Source organism: Camelus dromedarius, chromosome 30, assembly GCF_036321535.1.
Source record: "Camelus dromedarius isolate mCamDro1 chromosome 30, mCamDro1.pat, whole genome shotgun sequence".
Lineage (NCBI taxonomy): Eukaryota > Metazoa > Chordata > Mammalia > Artiodactyla > Camelidae > Camelus > Camelus dromedarius.
Window position 1 is genome coordinate 6,668,638 of NC_087465.1, and position 20,039 is coordinate 6,688,676.

General features: G+C 37.9%; 1 protein-coding gene and 1 long non-coding RNA gene across 9 annotated transcripts in view; both read right to left on the reverse strand.

Annotated features, from left to right (window-relative positions):
* Nucleotides 1–20,039, reverse strand: part of ASPH (aspartate beta-hydroxylase) — a 160,443-nt gene that overhangs the window by 108,715 nt on the left and 31,689 nt on the right. For 3 of the 8 annotated variants that reach the window (XM_064480835.1, XM_064480836.1, XM_064480838.1), the window contains exons 2-4: nt 19,381–19,530; nt 17,760–17,804; nt 16,263–16,331 (exon numbers count right to left, since the gene is read on the reverse strand). In XM_064480835.1, coding sequence (XP_064336905.1) covers nt 16,263–16,331; nt 17,760–17,804; nt 19,381–19,530 — 264 coding nt within the window. Of the gene's footprint in view, nt 1–253; nt 1,853–4,005; nt 4,048–10,623; nt 11,736–16,262; nt 16,332–17,759; nt 17,805–19,380; nt 19,531–20,039 lie in introns of those variants that run through there. The other 5 variants (XM_064480837.1, XM_064480842.1, XM_064480839.1 and 2 more) reach the window with 4 other exon arrangements.
* On the reverse strand, nt 13,198–16,256 carry LOC135319673 (uncharacterized). Its single transcript, XR_010378470.1, has 2 exons — nt 14,269–16,256; nt 13,198–13,375 (listed from the first exon to the last, which is right to left on the reverse strand). It is a non-coding gene; the product is annotated as an uncharacterized LOC135319673 (long non-coding RNA).

Consider the following 20,039-nt stretch of genomic DNA (forward strand, 5'->3'; position numbering starts at 1 on the left):
CTAGGACTTCCCCCTTGCTGTATAATTTTATTATGTCAGTTGGACTTTGTGTCAATTAAATGTGTGTTTGATTTTAAGCCATAAAAGGTACAAACATATTTTAAAAAGGGGAGGGGTACAATACTTTTAGAAACTTTTGACACTTAATGCTTACTCCTTCCTGATTTGAAATATCCTTAATTAGGCCAAAAATCTCTATTTTTAAGCTCTTCATAGAAAAAAGTTGAACACGCATTTTTAAAAAAAAATAAAATCTTTAGGGCAGCACCTCTGATTCTGTTTCAACAAATCAGGTTGCTCTTCTCAAATTCAAGAACCGAATTTCACCACCAGTCACAATTAGAGACTTAAGACTTCATGCAGAACAGCACAAACCATTTGGAGAAATGTATTTCTTATTCAAATTTCACTTTATTAAATGTTTTCTGAACTCAATTCTGACCTCTAGTTAGATCCCCCAATTTGCAACTCCTTAGAAGTGGTAAACAATTTCGATACCATCAAATGTGAAAAATAAACGCCATTCAACCAAAACAACTGAAAAACTGTGATTATAAAACGAAAGGATATCCCAGTTTGAAATAAGGAAAGCCTTTCTATAACTATTCTGAGTCTGTAAAGATATCATAAATACCCTGCTGTTCTACATAAAATTCTCTTTTACCCATGACCGTTTCTAGAATTCTCAGAACAAAGTAAACATTAAGAATTTATTGGGAGATTAGGAAAAGGTGGGGGAGGGATGGTTGGAAAGAAGCAACTTGAGGAGGGGAGAGGAGTGAGGAGGCATGAAGGGGTGAAAAGAGGGGTGAAAGGGTAAGACTGAGGAGGACAGACAGGAGAGGAGAGAGAGACAGCAGAGGGAAAGGCCTGGGGAGGGGGAAACGCAGATCCGCAAAGGGCCGAGGAGGTGCCCTGGGAAGAGCTGGGAGGACAGGAAGGAAAAGGGGATGGAGAAAGGAAGTGGAGAAGGAAGAGGGTAGGTGAGGAAGAAAGGCAGGCAGGAAAGCGGGAAGGAGAAGGAAGGAAGAAAAACAACCGGCAACGGAGAAAGAAGGTAACTTCCTACCTACCTGAGTATTGCTCGTACCTGAACCTTACACATCACTCTGCCTATAAACGCTATTTGAGATTTTAATAGTCTTAACTCCAGTGAAAACATTACCGAGCAATAAATTCATTACAATGCAAATTATACACATACATTCATCTAGACACATGATCGATAGATTAATAAAAATCAACATTATTACATCATATTTCTATTACATCCATTTTGAAAGCTTCATCTTTTAAATTTAGAAGCATGAGACAGGTACCTAAATTTCCAAGAATTTACTTGCTGAGCACCAGTGAATACATTCAAGGGCTAACTGACACGTCTTCCAGATGTAACTAAGTAACCAGAGCAAGCCGAAGTTTGCTACGCCCGTCAGCGGCAGATCAGGACGAAGGATGTAACCGTGCATCCTTGGGACGATGCTGTCAGGGCTTCAGTTCTTTCTCTTCTGGTTATTTCCCTTGGCTGGGTGTGCGTGTCTGGCAGAACTCCCCTTCTTTCTATCATCTTTGTCTCTGGGTGCCACTTTACCAGAAATATCCTTTACATTGGTTGGTTTTTTCCTATTTTCCTTGGTTTTAGTGCCTTTATCGAGTCCCACTTTCTCTTTGTCTCTGTCCTTTTTACTCTTAGGAGACTCTTTCCAGGAAACATTTGAATCCACAATTTTCTTGTCCTTCCGGTCATCCTCTTTTTCCTTCTTCCCCCTTTTTCTCTCTTCATCCTTACTTCCCTTCCCGGACCCAGGCTTCTCTTTTTCCTTCTTGAGCTCTTCTTTAGTGAGTTCTTTAACTTTCGGGTTTTCCAATCAAAGGAAAAAACGTTTATTGAAGGCATCTCTCAATTCATAGGACAGCAATTTAGTGCAAAAGTGTTGTCTTTTTTTTATACCTCCCCACACACATGAAATGATCGTTCAAAAAGTGACTTTCATCCACTAGTTTTAAATTGGCTAAAAACAGATGCAAATCTCTATAAAGTATCAGCTATAAAAGAAATGCTACGACCTTGCCATCATATTTTTCCAGCTTGAAATACGGCATGATTTGTCTCAAGACAAGGTTAGCATGCAGTGTTAATGAGTCCATCCATAAAGGCAGTACTTTACACAAAGCGTTAAGAACTCACATTTTACAGCTGTAACAACATAATTAAAGGAACACTGGCAATATAAGAATGCATTTTCCATAACGGGCAAGTATTTGAACAAAGACAATTTAAAAGTCTTTAGCTCTAACAAAAATTTTTACGTCCTTAAAATACTTGTGCTTACACTCCTTGAAAATATTATGCACAAATGAGAAGTGAAGTACCATTTCATTTTCTTAGTTAAGAAAAATACAATTTCCACACAAGCATGAAATTTTAAATTCGTTATCTATGGTATTCAAAATGACAAGTAGAACTTCTTTTCTGCTTATGTTCAACATTATGAAATCAGTATTCCTTTAAGTATATTTCCTGTTATTTTATGTAGTGCCACTCCAAGCCAACATACATCTTGTCCGAGCTCACGGGGGAGACAGCAGTAAGACAAACATTTACAGGTGATTCCAAATCTTGTGTGAGGCGCTGCTTTCAACTTGCTGTAAATAACAGTTGAACAGTGCTGCTAGCAAAAGCTTTGAATTTCACTCTCTTGCTCTCTCACTAGGAAACCATAAGAGAAGCAAGGTGTTCGCTGTATAATGTAGCATTTAAGTGGAAACGAAAAAGAGAAAGATTTCTTTAATGTGATAAAATGTGGAAGCTGTTTCTGCCCATCAAAATCATGTAAAACTCACACAGGACAAAATGTTATTCAATTCTTCCTGACAATCTTATTAAAACCTTATAAAAATACAGAAGAGAATTCATAAATCATCAGCCATCCTCCGAGTCCTCATTCTCCTTCGGGGCTGCTCAGAGTAACAGACGAAGCCACTGCAAGAACACTATGCTTGTGCAGGGCTGGCAGGTCTTATTCTGCACATGGTTTTTAAAATATTAAACCTCTAATGTTTAATTTACCCCTCTAGATCAAGGAATAAACTTACACTTCATTGGCCACTTATTCCATAATTATTTGTATCAGAATAAAAATCAGAAAAAAAAAATTCTGTATTTTTTCCAGGAATGATTCAGGTGGGATGCCAAAGTTAAAATGCTAAAATTTCCTAATCCTAAAATTAAAATACAAATCACGTAGTAAAATCCCATCTGTTAATGTTTCACTAAAGTCAAACTACAAACAATGTGCCAAGCACCTGAACACGAAAGAATATTACAGATGTATAAAGAAAAGCATGCACTTCCTCCATGCCCCTTTCCCTGGAGGACAGAAATATTTACATGTGAACAAGAAAAACCACAGGGATACAAAATAAGGCTGTAATAATAAGCTGTTAGCTTCTACACAGTGGTTAACAGGTGTTATAATTCTTAATGAACCAAAACATCAAACACGGCAAATTTTCTAACAGCATAACACAGTGCTCCAGATTATAAATCTAAGTTTTCATTTTACTGAAAACTACAAATGTGATCACACTGACTTTTATTGTTTACTGTGCTCTAAGACAGCCTCATGAGAGCTTTTGGAGAAATGCAATCAATCACCGATGAATTCATCTTTATTTCCAATAGGAACTAAAAAATTCAAACTGAGCAAGTGTTCAGAGGTTGGAAGGTAAGTAGGATGCGTATACTGTAAACTTAATATGTGGAATTTAGAGACTGTTATAAGGTTTTGATAACATGAGAAGGAAATTACTTAAAATTATAGGCCCGAGGCAGAAAATTCTTTAAAAATGAAGTCTTGATAAAACTACTTATGCGCAAAGGTGCACCCAAAACCAAAAAGCAATAAGGTTTGGCATTAGTAACGGCATCTACATAATATCTGTCATGCATTTTCAAGCATTAAACTTGATCCACTCAAGGCTAATTTGACAAACAGAAAATACCTTTAGCCTTAGTTTTTCTCTTGGCTACCCCACCAGGTCCTTCTGTTGGTATTTACAAGATGAAAATAGGTTATAAACAGAAAATATCAAGGCAATTTAAAAAATTAGTATCTGTAAAATAGTTGAAATTGATGCATCTATTAAATTTTCTTAAATTTATCACTAAAAATATTCAGTCCTTCAACATACAAATATGTCATTTTAGAACCTTACTCCCACTATCTATAACCAAAAAGTGCATTAAAATCACTTTTGACGTAGTCAACTTTATAAGCTGCCTTAGATCTGAAAGAATTGTTGGCTTTAGAAAAGTCTAGTTACCCCCTGGAAATGGGGTCTCCCTCTCAGCGGTGCCTGGATAGTGGACTTCCACTTGGATACAGATGATCAATTACAAACACCAGAGGGGAAAGTTCCCGGGGACCCTACTTCCCTACTCAATCATCACTGCCACCCCAAAAAAGGATAGCATATTTTGATAGAATCTGACTCTGTATCATCTGAATAATCATGGCTTTTCCCCCCATAGTTTCAAACTTTCTTTATAAAAAATTACATGAGTAAAAGAATGACACTATTATGGAGGTATATATTAATTTTCTTATACTTCACCTAAAAGCTTTGCAAAGGCTTTCTACTTCCTCTCCAGGCAAATGGAAGTTCTGATAATGGGTTTCTTTTTAACCTTCTAACAAATGTCAATACCGCATACCTCTCTATACATTCTGATTGCAATCAATCTGTACTTAGCATTTCAGCCAAGTCATGGTCCCAATTCTATTTCCTGGCTGCATAAACGTTATTTTATACTCATGTATCAGCCGACTTTCCAAAGTGGCATTCCAAGTTGCCCATCCATTTCCTGGGTTAACCAGGGTAGGTGATTACAGCTCATCTCCTGCAGGGGGCAGCACCATGCACAACCTTTCACTCCACGGCTAAGGTCTGAAGCGGTGTCACAAGAAAGCCCCTAACCCTTTTACACATACTCCTGCTAGAAACTGTAGAATCCCCTTTGTATGTTTCTCAAAACTGTAATCACACTCCCACCTGCCAAACTGGGTATTTTATACTGGATTATAACGAGATCTGTTATACTGATCGAATCATGCTCCACTGCTAAATTCCTTCCCCTTTCTCTGTCCATGACAATTTGTTTCCATCAAATGAGACAGTCCATTTGAGAATGGAGATTTATTTGGGTTGAGATATCACCATTATCATTCTGGGGGGGGTGGGGGAGTATTAGCATGTCTTGCCACTGACTACATTAAAAACAGAAATGGGAATTAACTGCTCCCCATGGCTATCTTTATCTGTCCAGTTACTGGGTATGTGTACATAACCAAAACTAGTGTGTGTAGGACAATTATTTTTCACAAGCAAAGCCCAGTTTTTCCCTAAACTCTATCAAAACCAGCACACTACCTTGTAATACTGAATGCCACCTTGGGCTACTCCCCAGTGAAGTTCATTTTAGTAAAATACCAAACTTACTCTTGCAATGCCAGCTTTTAAATATATGGGTATTATCCAATGTGCAAAAGAAATTAGCATAAAGCATTAAAACACACCTTCAGTGATGCTAATATCGCCTCCTAAGGCCTGCATGTTCTTGACTGGAAGGCCCAGATTTTCGCTCAAAAAGCAGAAAGGTGGAAATCAGACCACCCTGCCTCCCACCCCCACCCCACTATGATGATAGAGTCAAAAGGACTACACTGATGAAAAGGCTAGTTAACATCTGTTGTTAATAAGGCAAAGATTAGATTAACATCAGATTCGTGAAACAGGAAAAAATAATAAGCACTGAAGATTTAAAACTTTTCCCGTTGGAGTATAAATCCTTAAAGAGTCACAAATTGACAATGGGCAAGGCACTGGTTAAAATTCCAAAGTATCGACTTAAGCTTCCTTTTCTGAACTTAAAGCATATAGTCAATAATGTTTCGGTATTTTTGACATGACAAAGACTGAATGAATCATTTAAACCACCATGATCATATTCAGTTCCTGAAGGAAAAAGCACACACGTGAAGGAAAGCAGAGCACTTAGGAAACAGAAGGGCACACGGGAGCCTCTATGTAATAAAGAAAACGGGGACAGTCAAGAAAATGCAGGCAAACAAACAAATAAATAAAGGTAAACAGAAAACTCAGGGTTTTAAAGGTCAAAGCAGCAGCAGAAGGAAGGAAAGCATGAGGACAGGTTTAGGATGAGGACAGTACTGAATTACGTTAGTAAGTGTCCTGTAAGGTTACAGTTTTACAAGAGGCAGTCAGGTTACGATGAGAAACAGGTAGGAAGGAAGGTGAGCAACACCCCAGGGTGCTCATCAGGGCCTCTCTTCCCTCCTTCGAGGAAAAGTGATCCTCTACGGAATTTCCCAAGATTCTCAGGGGGCACAAAAGGAACAGGGTTCGAAGAATTTTATCTCCATTCGTGCACTTTGAAGGCTAGAGGAAGCTGAAGTCTGTGAGGAAGAAAGAATGAGGCTAGAGGGAGGAGGTGCAGCCACAGGGCAGAAGTCAAGCTTCCAAAACGTGACCAGTGAGAGAGGAAACAATGACTCAATGCACTTCTCAGGGTAAAAAAAAGTGCTGTGCAGTGTAGAGAGATGCCAATGAATGGAACCCAAGCCAGAGTGGACCATCTTGATAAAGCAGAAAGCAAAACCACCTCTACAGAGGAAAGAAGATGGAAAGAAAGTGTCTGAACACCAACTAAAGAGAACTGTCACCAAGCAGGGAGCACCTCATGGAGGCTGGATTCAGGTGAACACAGAATAGATCGTTTTCCCACCACAGTGTGAAGCCCTATGGTGGAGAAGGGGTCAGTGGTGATCCTGGCTTGGTGACAGCATGTAAAGGAAAAGAAAAAAGGAAAAAAGAAAGAAAGACAAGTTCAAGTTTGGGGACATTACTGAAGTAGCCCCACAGAAAACCACAAGTACGTAAGGCTTTGCTTTTATATAATCATTAATTCTAAACAGAATTAAATTAGTATTATTCATATCTATGGCTGATGTGAACTCGCACTACAGTAGTGTCCAAAATCAACAAGTGTGCCCTCTTTTTCTCCTTTTCTCTCTTTACTACCATAGCCAATGCCCAGGAGGGGGAAAAAAGGGGGAGGGAGGGGAGACAATTCCATTAAACAATAAACTTCATGACAATAAAATTCCTTAAAAATAGTTTCCAAGTTGTACTGAGAAAATAATTAAGAGTGTGAAAAGGAAACACCTTGGTATTGGTACTTTGCAATCCATTTGGATACAAGTTGTTTTTACTGATAGAAGACATTCCAGGTGAAGGCGGTCATCAGAGACATGTTAGGATACGGTTACGAGTGAAGAGAATGGCCCCCCAGAAATTCCTTTATTTAAAAGGAATCATCACGTTGTACACTTCTTTTTGAAACTGTATGCTTATCCCAGTGGTTTTAAGCTGATTATTGTTAATAGCTCTGTTGACTATTTGGGAATTCTTATACAGATATTTGAAAGAAAAAGCAGGTCTTATATTCCTCTCTTAGAACCTAAAGGTAATTAACATTATTTTGGCCACTGCCTCAGAGCCACTATCCGACACACATTTTCAAGGTGAAATGTTCCGTATGAAATTAAAATGCTGTATCATTAAGCCCCTGGTTGGACCCATGGTCTCACCACATGCAGCAGACACGATTTTGGGAGACTGGCTCCGTTACAGAAACCCAAGTAGCTGCTGCAGACTCTCAGGGAGATGGTCACAGAATTGGTCAGCAGGGTATCATGTCATCCTTAGGTCATCTCAGTCATTCTCACAGTCCCTGGTGAGACCAGTGAATCATCCTGAGCCTCCTGCCCATACGAAACGCCCTAATTTATTTCAACGATGACTACAGATCAGGCCTCAAATGCCTAAGGAACAGTTCCGTGAGCTAAGCAGACTGCTGCTCAAGGACAAATGTCTAGTCTTGGTAAAAGGCATGCCAAGACACTGTATCAGTTTCTTTTTTATTCTTAGATAGGTGGTGTGGCAATATAACCCCAGACATTTTTGAAAAAAGGAAGCTACTGAGCCTTCGGATCCTCAATGACAAAGGAAGATCAGAACATAAGAGAACTGAAAGACTGAAAGTTTAAGAAGGGATGACATCCAGAGACTGAGAGTTCGAATAAAGATAAAATGCAGATTCAAATACAAATGAGATATCAAGAGAGATCACCTAAAGACCTCTGCTAACATAGGTCAGTGTATCGTAGGAATTTCAAAATGTTATTTCTCTTGAAAAAAAAAATTCAACTTTTTTTTCACTTTTTAAGCTGTTTAAAAAAAATCAGTGTTCTACTATGTAATGAATAACTCCTGGAGTTCTCACTCATTAGGACTAACCCCAGCAAACATTTAATAAATATCCTACGTTGGGTTCAGCTTTGAAGAGGGATTCAAATGCAGCCTACCCTGACTCCTAACTTCAAAGACTTCACACTTTAGTTAATATCTACTCCTGTGTATTACACAGTTATCTCAATAAATAACAGAGGCAGAGAATTCAGCATACTGTTTCATCAATCAATTTGTGACAATAAAGTCTGCGTCACTGAATTTTACAGAAGTGCTCCAAATAGGCATGGTGATCAAAGAAAATTCCACAGCCCAAATTGCAGAAAACATCTTATTGGTCCTATAGACCAGAATCTTCTTTAGAAACGGTCACTGAGTATCAATCCCCCAAAATTATAACTGCCAGGTGTTCACAGCCATAACCCTCTATACCTCTTTTCAATAATTCTTCAAATCTATAAGCATCAGGACAGACAAGGAAACATTTTGTTCAGTCTAGCTAAGTCCCCTGAGTTCCACTTCCTTGTTTTTGCACCAAACTCCAGAGAACCCAATGCCTTTGCAATTGGACAAAGTGCAGTGCATCTGAGGATGCAAGGGCAGCTCTGAGGAGATGAACTCAGGGCACGTTCCGCAAAGTCCCTTCAGTTGTTCCAAGCTGGAAACGCAGTGAATTGAGTACAACGTAAAATTTCATCACTATAAACAAACAGTCAAACACACAGATTACAACTTTGCCTTTTTAAGTAAGTTCCTAAGTTTAAAAGACGTAAGCGAGAATATTCCTATAATCAAACAGAAAATTACACAATAAATCCTTAATTAAGAATTGTAACATGTATAATAAGTAAAATGCAAGTGAAGCAACACTGACTGGCTTCAAAATACTCTATATCAGTTTTGCAAATACCTTTATTTTCTCACCAAAGCAAGCCTTAGGCACAAGTTGAAGGAAGTCACAGAAGTCAGGGGTTCACCAGCTATCTGGATTTTTACCTTCGTCAGAGGCTTTTCAAAAGGGTTGATCAGAGGGGGTACAAAATAAATGGCAAATTATTACCCCACACCCTTATTTTTCACTTACAAAAATAAAGCATAATTAATTTCTGTACATAAAATGTGCATTAGTATCATGACAAAAAACCAAGCCAGATGAGAAATTAATGATTCTAAACATTGATAACACATAAATTTAATTATTTACTTCTCATAAACTGATCAAACATCTTTTAGAGTTAGTAGCAATGAAGCATTAAGAAACAAGACTGCCTTAAAAAAATACATCTCAGACATCTGGCTAAGTGAATGTCTCTGAGAGTGAGGCCTAAGACTTCTTTTGAATTTAAACTGGTATTTCACAGTACTCAAATTCAAACTGGAAGACAGGATAAATTTGCGCATAAACTACATAAACTTTCAGAAAGAACATTATTAAATCATATCCATTTGTTCCAGAATATTAACATTACATAATCAGATGTGACTGTCAGAAACATTAACAGAATGAATTCCCCACATTCCCCAAATAATTAGGAAAAGACAAACTAGAGTTAAAACAGTAATTGCAGTGTTAGCTCACTGTCCAATGTACGACACGTGCATCTATTTCCAAAAGTAGTTACTGAATAACACTTTTTAAAAATAAGATCAGCCAATCAGACAGTCTTCCCTGACACACATAAATGCTGACTCCGGGGGAAGCCGATGTGCTTCCAGCGTTCTGATCTGAGACGACTACTTTCAGGCTCCAGCCTGTGATTTCTGAAAAAGAAGCTAAATTTGTCATAGTCCCCTCTGAAAAACTGGGTGAATATTCCACTTACTGAAAGCAAAACGATTAAATAGGAAAAGCTAAGGAATGAATATTTGAAAAGTAGAAATTATTACTGTTAAATAAAATGTTAAAATGTGCCAGTATTTTCCAGTTTTAAGCTCTACAAAGAACCAATGCTAAGCTAAGTTTCAGAGAAGCTCAAAGAGATGTAAAAATATGAAATACCATTCAATAAAAAAGGTAAAAGAAACCAAAGGTCTTAGGTCTTACTGCTCTCAAGCTGTAAGAGCTTTGTTTGAAGTAGAAAATGAATAAAATCTCATTTTAAGGAATTCATGTTAGATATGGGTAACACAACTGCTTTTGCTATCACTAAAGCAAACTCATTTTAAATGAATTGATACAAAGGTGTTTTTAAAGGTTTTCTAATGGCAAAAATGGACTCTCCTAAAAAGAATTATCACTTTAATAAATTTAATTTACAAACCTAAAAATCATATTATTCCTAAGCCAAAGTTGACAGCCAATTATTAGGTAATGCAGGAAAAAATGGAAAAAGACCATTATTTAGGATGAATAATTTTAATATGTACAACATTATTTAAGACACATGTTCACATTTTCCTTCTTCAGTAATATGCCTGCTTTTAAAAAATTCAAATTACTATCTCTGGATGTATACTTGGAAAGAAAACTGAAAATAAATTTTGCTTTCATAGACAGAAATATTCAGACACACTACCATCTGAATACAGTAACTTAACTACCCTAAGGCAAAAACATGGGGTTGTTTTTGAATAATTTTAAAAGCACCATTAATACAGACTCTTACACTGAAATTTGTATTAACCTGACAAATCAACCTAAACAAATTACAATTTTTTTAAAAGAATCAGCTTTTTAATGAACCATCTTTTTATACATCAGTCATGTTAAAGATCAACAGAGAAGCATTTAGTTTCTGAATCATGCTATAAATATTCTACAATCAATTCCGTTATAATCATCTTAATTGATAGTGTGTTAGAAGGACAAACAGCAAGGGTTAATCACAAAACAATTTGCTATTAAGTTTCTAAGTTTAGTTCAGTGAATACATGACTTACAACAAAAAGATACAGAAACCAATTATACTATGTCATTCTCAATGCACTTTGCAGACGGCTAGGAGAATGCAGGGTTCCACTTTCCACAAGTGGGAAAGCGAAGCAGGGGACTCGCTAGGAGCCAGCCGTACTGGGAGAAAGCACACATGGTTGCCTTGTATTGTTCCATCACGGCTGCCCCACTGCACGCTAAGCCCTGGGTGAGCAAAGGGAAGAAAGAAAAAGGAGGCTGCGTCCGGGGTTCGTAAGCCAATGACTTCAGTCCCTGAATCAAAGTTACTGGTTATGTAAATCCAAAATGACACAAGTCTTTCCCTGAACTCCTTCATTCTGTGACGTACCATCAACACCATCTGCCGTTTCGCTTTCTTCTTCTTCTTCTTCTAGCATTTCAAAGGGAGTCATTATATCATAGAGGAATGAGAGGAAACCATAAAACCAATCTGAACTTTCCTCTGCTAAAATATTAAGGACTTCCTCAAGAGAATCAATATTTTCATTACTGCCATCTTTGGTCAGGCCTACATAAGAATAAAGGAAGAGAGAAAGACAAAATAAGGAGAGCAGTTAGGTGGAAAAAAAGGAGTGGAGGAAACGTGATCTCAAAAAGGCTGTGCATCATGGCCAAGGAAGTTTACAGAAAAGACATTTTGGAAAATAAAGAAATCGATTAAGATGCACACCCGACAATCAACTCTCAGCCACATGTATAAGAGGAAAGGCAGTGTGACCCAACCTCTCCGTTCCTACCAGCCCCTGACTGGGTTTGCCTTTGTCTTTCGAGAATCTAGAGCCAGAAAACACAAGATTGTATCAGCCCAAACGGACTGACTGACGTCAGTGGGAAAAGTGAGTGAAAGCAGTCTGAGGAATAAAAAGACAGACCCCTCTGACTACCCCCACCTCTGCTCATTCAGCGACCCGGCATTACCGAGAGCTGATGAGACAGACGTGTACGTACATCAATAAATAGTCACCGGAAGTGGAGACGTTCATTGCCTCAAACGTTCCCCCTTAGGAGCTGGTAGTCAATTTAGGAAACTCTGGAATTCAAATGACTAGCAAGCAGGGTGACTGTTCACAGCTCCTACAGAGGGACACCAACGTGCTCAAGTCATATGTATCAAGTAACCCACTTAGGTTTTAGCACTATAGAATGTTAGCTTTCTAATGCTCTGGCTGCTGACTCATGGTCCTGTAACTCTGACCAATGAGAAGAGTCAGCTATTAATAACAATTTGCTCAGTCTTACCGGCATGAAACATGACCGAGGCCTCCACCAGCCACCTGCAACAGGAACATTCCAGAGCTCCCTCCCTATCAGCTCGTGAAATTAGCTTCTGCTGCTAAGATTCCTGTTGTTTTTAAGTCTTCGCCCCAAAACAAACGCCCGTGATAGAAAGAAAGCGACATATATATGATTTTTCATCACTGTTCTTTCCTGTGAAGAACCGGCCTTGGGTAAGACCAGTGTCTCGGCTCCAGTAGGTATCAGGGTCTAATCTACACTGTCTGGCTCTATGCAGCAAGAGCTACAATTTTTAGGGAAAAAAAAAACCGGGTTGAGGGTTCTGGCTGTAAGAAACGTGCACATGCATGACTGCAGAGCTTTTTAGATTATAACCACTTAATTCGGTATTTTCTGGCTTTGGCAACACAATTCCTCCACACAGCATAACTACTGGCAATCCAGCCTGGCAGGTCAGAGATGATAACAAGACAGCTAGTTTAATGTCAAAGATCAGAGTGAGTTTTTCCTGCATTAGTCCACAGAGGAACTCCACTGGGCCGGCCTTCATGTGTCTGGGTAGGAAAAAGCCATAAATCGTAGTTGGTATTTAAATTATTTTTTGACCCACCCAGAAAGTTTCCTCTCTGAATCTAACAGTTGACAAGTGCTTGGGACAGAGATCCGTATTCCCACCCAAGCCTCTGTTGGAATAACAGTTTCTTCGTTCCGTCCAAAAACACTACAGCTGTATATTTAGAATAAACATTTTTATTTTTCTCATTTTCCAATCTAAATGCTTCCAAGCGTCGAGCATAAAATATAAACCTTTCCTGCCCTCCAGTATGATGAGCTGAAGTGCACGACAAACATGCAAAAGTATGTGAACAAAACTATTCAGCCAACTGCGCAGCCTTCTTGCGGTTCTTAAGCCTAAAGAGAAAAAGAAAATATATTCTGGGTACACAATTCCTTAACGTCTAAGAGCGGGTCTGGACCAAGGAACAGGGTATGAACGCCTTTGATGGGGCAAGATCCAGCCCTCCCTTCTCTTCAGCTCACTCAGGCATCTGTCAGTCTACAAACTTTTTTCAAGGCTCTACGAATTTTTTTTTTCAACTTATGAATTTTTTTCAAGACTGTATGAATCACTTTCCCTTTCACTTTCCAGCCATACCTGATACGGTGCCAGCTAGACACTGGTCACAGGACAGAAGGACAACCGTGGAATCCACAGGTGGTTTTACTCTAAGAAAACGTTACTCAGCATTTAGTCCTCTTTCCCACAGATTTTATTTGGGAAACAAGCTTTCAAAGAATACACTTTCAGACAATGTAGTGTCTGATAATCCAAACTAAAAATCAAAGATATTTTATTTTAGATAATTTGGCCACAAAAGTCAGAAGCTACGTAAACAAGAAAAGGCTTAGGCTGTTTTCAAAGTACATCGTAAAGGCCACCGCCAGAAATAACGAAATAATAAATTAATGATGGCTACCAATCTTGATTCACTCACGTATTTCAGTCTTGCTTTACAGTTCCTAAGAAGGGTGAAATTTTGAAAGGTGAAAGAAATGTAAACATGAACGTATACATTTCCTCAAAGTAATCGGATTTAGATGCATGCAAATTTACTTAAGACTCCAGAAAGAAATACTAATGAAAGAAATGCCAAACCTATGAAAGTTTGGCGTAACTATTACCACACCTGCCAGGCCAAGGTCCCACCTAATCTCTGACTTCCTGCTTGCACCCCTCCCAGGGGACTCCCTCTGCCTTAATTCAAAGCAACTAGCCTGGAGCTGCTTCTCCAATGAGAACTCACCCAGGAGGTCTGGCTCCTTTTGGGGGGACACACTCACTGAATCTGCTCCCCTGTAACCTCTCCCTGAACATGCCGAGCCTCTGAACCCCGACAATTTCACCAGGTTCTTGCAACCACCTGCCAGTAACAGAGGCACAACCTCACAAACTAGAAAAGAACTTTTGTCACAAAATTCAGTTCCAGTCAAGGTTGTATTTCATGCACAGAATTCAAATGCCATAGAAAGAAGGTGAGGACAAAAGCGAGCCTGACAGTTCCCGTCAGGTTTCTTTCATGTTTACCAAAACCACAAACCAACTGTGAATTAGTACATGTACACGGTAAAAGAGCTGACCTTAGCCTTTGTGCATTTACAGTCAAATTACCAAATGAACCCTCAGATTCACCAATTTGGTTCTATCGCCAAGCATATGATTCTTGTAAAAGGAACGAGTTACCATTTGCCTGCACCACATATGTGGCTACCTGCAAATGGCAATGTCTAAATTAGTTACTTAAATTCTTAATGGTTGCTTAAAAATATTAATGGGAATAAACTTTCGAAATCTAAAATACTAAAAAGCAAGTTGCTAATGTAAGTTTGCAATAGAAATCAACATGTGATAAAAAAATTTTAATTTAATAGTTGGCATTTCCTGACAGACCAGATAGCTGATTTTAAGCACCTCCCCATCCAAAAATTGACAAAGTACAGTAATAAATACAGTCTGTCATTTAAAGTAAAGTAACAAAATGGAGTAATATATCATTCATAGGCAAGCAAATTAGCATCATCCTGATATAAGTTTTATATAATTTTCTTTCTTTCATGTGCCTAGGATTATAGCCTTCTGAAGATCTGCTATATTTATAGAAACCCAAATGACAAAATTATACAGAAAATTCTATTAAGGTTAAGACAGGGAAAGAAATTTCATGGATAGGATGCTTTCACTGTTAAGCAGCAAATATGATTCTCACCAAGCAGTAACAAGAAAACATAAAGTCAAAATTAAGCAGCTTTATTACATTTAACCACAACTAAAATGTGTTGTAAGGAGGTTACAGTTAATCTACTGAAGTTTCACTGGTTACAGATGCAGTAGCTCCCATTTTTTTTGGTATCCATAAAATACACCCAAAATCGTGCATCTAGAAAGAATTTCTTTGTGTCATTATTCTATTAAGCTTAATGTAGAATACCTTGCCATATTCATTGCTTTTCTAATACTTAAAAATGTTTTAATACATATTATGCTACATACTAAAACAAAGGAAAGGATGCTGTTTAACAAGCAGAAATACATATCTCACTGGGCCAGATTATATAAAATTTGCATATTAAAATTAGCACCATGCTTTCTAGTATGAAAGCATTTTAAAATAAATTAAGGAATAACACATCTTTATTACAAAAAAAAAATCTCAATGATAAAGACAGGTAATTCTGGTGATAAAAGAGAAGGGTCCAAGACTTAAAAAAAAAAATCAAGAAACTGGCCAAAGACTACTAGATTATATTTTAATGTAACCTTTCAAATATGCATAGGACATTTTAAGACGCCCACTACCATTATCTTATTTCAAGATGAATTTATGTAAGCCTTCAGAAACTTACACTTTCAAATAGAACTGATTATGTCAAACGATGCTAAAGAATGACTGTGATTACCACATTTGAAAACAGACTAGGACATTTCCTATATGTTCAAATGTTAAATTCAGAATATAAAATGCTTTAAAATCTAAAAACACGTAGGAAATTATTTTACTTATTAAAATCACCTGTGCCAGAGCACTATACTTATCCATCTGTAAAAGTAAATTGAAATGTGAGAGTCTATGGAAAAATAAGTAAGCCATTTAACATCCCAAAAAGAATGAAACATACGATTTAAGTGGGAAAACGTCTTCCATAAAATGTAAATGATTGACACAGACATTATTAAAGCAAAAAATATTACTTTGCTTCCAACATTTTACCACCACTAATAAAACACAAAATGTGTACTTGCCTAATAAAACTTTGGCATCATCCACATCAAAATCTCCATCACCATCAGCATCGTAGATTCCTAGTTTTCCTACAAGAGGGGAGGAAAGATAGATGCGAGACAAAAGGGAAAACAAATTTAATACAGTGTTACCACTGCTTACAGTCCTGCATATCGTCCATTGATGCTACCAATCAATGCAACTCTTTGCTCCTTTAATCCTGAAGAGCAATGCTAAATGAATATCTCACCTAAAAATAAAGGCAATTCACTTAGAGATTCAGAAAATGTTCACCTAACAAACCTAAGAAATATAACTGAGGTAGTATTTTCTTAAAGGGTTTAACAATACCCTGAGAGTGACTCATTTCAGAATAATTTTTTAAAAAATCTTACTGCTAAACAAATTTTTAGGTAAAATTTTCAACACATAGAAGAAACAATACTGATCCATTTCTAACAGTTACATGAAATTTAATGTTCCTAAAGTATAGAAGTTTCTCACACTATCAGTATTCAAAACAAAAGAATACCCACTAAGCCTCAAATAAAAACCAAATATAATTAACACCGAGTATAAGAATAAGAGGATGACTAATTTTGTATTTTACAATAATGATTTATAACAGAAGCATTATGAGTCAATCTTAAAAAAAAAAGGCTTCTGGAAATAAAGTGTGTAAAACTGGCTTTTTGAAATTACAAAGGAAAACTTACAGTCGTCCTATTTAAAAACATAATTAGTACCAGCCACTTGCTACTATGGAAAAAAAAATAAGGCTTAGAACAGCTAAGCTGAGAAGACAGTACAAAAAGCCCTCCTGCTCCAAGAACAGCAAGTGTATATTTTAAGGCTTTAATAAAAAAATGAAGCTTTATCATCTTGGAGCACCATTATGTTTAGCCTATCAAAAACGAGTCCAATACTATTCAATTCCCTCTAAACATCCTAAAGTCAACATGATTTACAGGTCATCACTGGACAACGGCTGCAAAGAGACAATTTAATATTTTAAACAATATTTCAAACGACATTCACAAGTACAGCATCAGTATTAAAAAATCAGCACTGCCACCACTTCTTCATAAAAAGTAAATTAAAACATCGCATTAAGAGCAGGAAGAACCTTGAGAACCGAGTGGCTGTGACCAACCCTGACCCTCCCGCAGCCTCTGTGCTACTCGGGAAAACAGTTAACTTGCCGTGGAGGAGTCTAGTGTACACAGCACACACACATTAAAAAGGATAATCTGAATAATGGAGAGAGAAGGAAGTTATCATTTCTATATAACCCATTTCTAAGAAAATATAAATGAAAAGCACTCATCTTGCAGTCAAGGATACCTATAGCTCAGAGTTCAGATAACATTAAAAAGATAGAAAACACCCTACTTCTGACAAACTTAAAAGGGGAAACTGGTCCTACACCTACATTCCCTGATGGAGGTGGTAACCAAATGAGTAGCCGTTTTAGAGACCAGCACATGCAGACTTAAAACGCATCGCCAACGGCCTACCTTGAAGTACCTCTGATAAGTTATAACGGAAGTCCTTGGCTTTGGCTGCATGCATGCAAAAACACGAAAATTGTTATTTGCGCTTAAAGATACACATAGTTTAAATCTCTTCTTTTGTGTAATAGACTTTCCCTAGCAGCGTATCACTGTAGGTCAACCAAAGTACAGATCTATTCAGAAGTTTGTCTCCAAAGTAAAATTCTTCTTCTGTCACTCTACTAGTCTATCCAGACACTTGCCTCAAAGTGAGAAAAATGAGACGCTTCAACAACAGGCAGATTCCATGTAAGGGCGCTTTATTAGTCTTTGCCTTTCCCCGCAGGGAGATGGCTATAACCTGCTAAGTAAAGCAAAAGCCCAGGAGGGCCTATGGAAGAGGGGGTTTTCCCTGCAACACTGCACACGTAGAGAACTGCGCGTTTTTTTCCAGTGACGGGGCTCACATCTTTCACTGGATTATTACAGAGGAAGGACACTCACTCACAATAGCCAAAAAGTGGAAATGACCCCAATGTCCATCACTGATGAATGGAAGAGTAAAATGTGGTGTATCCATACGATGGAATATTATTCTGCCATAACATGGGATCAGGGTCAAACCTCGGAAACACTATGCTAGGTGCGAGAGAGCAGACACAAAGGGCCGCATGCTGTATGACTCCATCCACACGAAATGTCCAGAACAGGCAAACCCCTGGACACAGAGAGTGCAGCAGTGCTTGCCAGGAGTGGAAAGAAGTGGGGGATGGGAATATTCTGAAATTAATGATGATGATGACAGCACAAAATAATGAACATGTAAAAAGCCAGTGAATTGTACATTTTTACATATTTACAATATTGAATTTTATGTTAAGTTTTATCTCAATTTCAAAAAAAAAAAAAGACTTGGTCAGGTGAAACAAAGAGTATGGCTCCCAAAATTGTACAGAATCACTAATGTAAAAATCATAAAAAAAAAACCTGCAGTGATTACAGGGAAAGAAAAGGAAAAGAAAAGCCAGTTATCAGAAGCAACATGACACCTTGCTCGAAACAGCCTACAGACCACATCTACACATGCACATGTGCATGCACACTCCCACATCACGCACACAGTTCCAACAAGGACACAGAGGGGTGTGCTTTGAGATGCCCTCCTCAGGCAGGGTCTTGCAAATTGTGTGTTTATGACCCATTCATGGGGGGATGAGGGTATAGCTCAAGCGGCAGAGCACGTGCTTAGCATGCACAAGGTCCTGGGTTCAATCCCCAGCACCTCCTCTGAAAATAAAGAAATAAACAAACCTAATTACCACCCCCTCCAAAAAAATAAATAAATGATCCATTTATGGGTCCTTAAATAAATTCCGTGGCTCATGACCAGTATTTTAAAAATTCATCGTATAACAAAATGGAATAGAAATGATAGAATATCCCATGTCTTTGAGAGTAAGTACTATTTGATAAGCATTTCTGTGTGGTATACATACAACATAAAGCCTATTTTTTTCTACTAGAGATCATGTTCAAAGAAGTTGCAACCACTGCTCCAAGGTAACCCTGGTAACACCCCCTTTTGTTCCTACCCAACTGAGAACCACTGAAAGGCTCCAGAAATCAACGGCATCAGAATCCTTACCTAACACTTCCTCATAGTCAACCAGATCAAACCAGACGACAGCCACTGATGTCCACACTCCCAGCAATGCGATGACCATAAACCACGTGAAAAAGGAACTCCCAGAAAGTCCTCCTTTCTTCCCATTCTTTTGTCCTCCGTGCTTTGCCTCTGTTAAGAAATAAAACAGACGTACAAATGTCATTATCTAAGAAGAAAATGCAATTCTATTGAAACTCTTTTCACTGGAACAGTTCCCCAGGAATTTGATGGTACTTACAATGATAAATCATTTCCAACATAGTTTTTGTTTAAATTCCCAAATCATGTTACAAAAATAAAGCACTGAAACTGGGAAAGACTATGCTCAGACTCACCACCACACACCTAAGACCCCAACATCAAAGGAATAAGAGAAAGAAGCTACTAATGGGCTAACAATTTTTTAAAATAAAAATTGATAAAACACATGTATTCCTTCCAAGTTCTTTATCCAAACTACTAAATACAATCTTTTTCAAAGTTCACAGCATATCAAGAACTTAATGAAATCACAAATGTAGCCAAATTCTCTTCTCTGTCCCGTTTAGTTTCTGTAGAATCTTAAAAACTCTATTAACTGCCATAGAAAAAGCTCCCCCTACTTCCACCCCCACCAAACACTCCATCTTCTTAGCCAG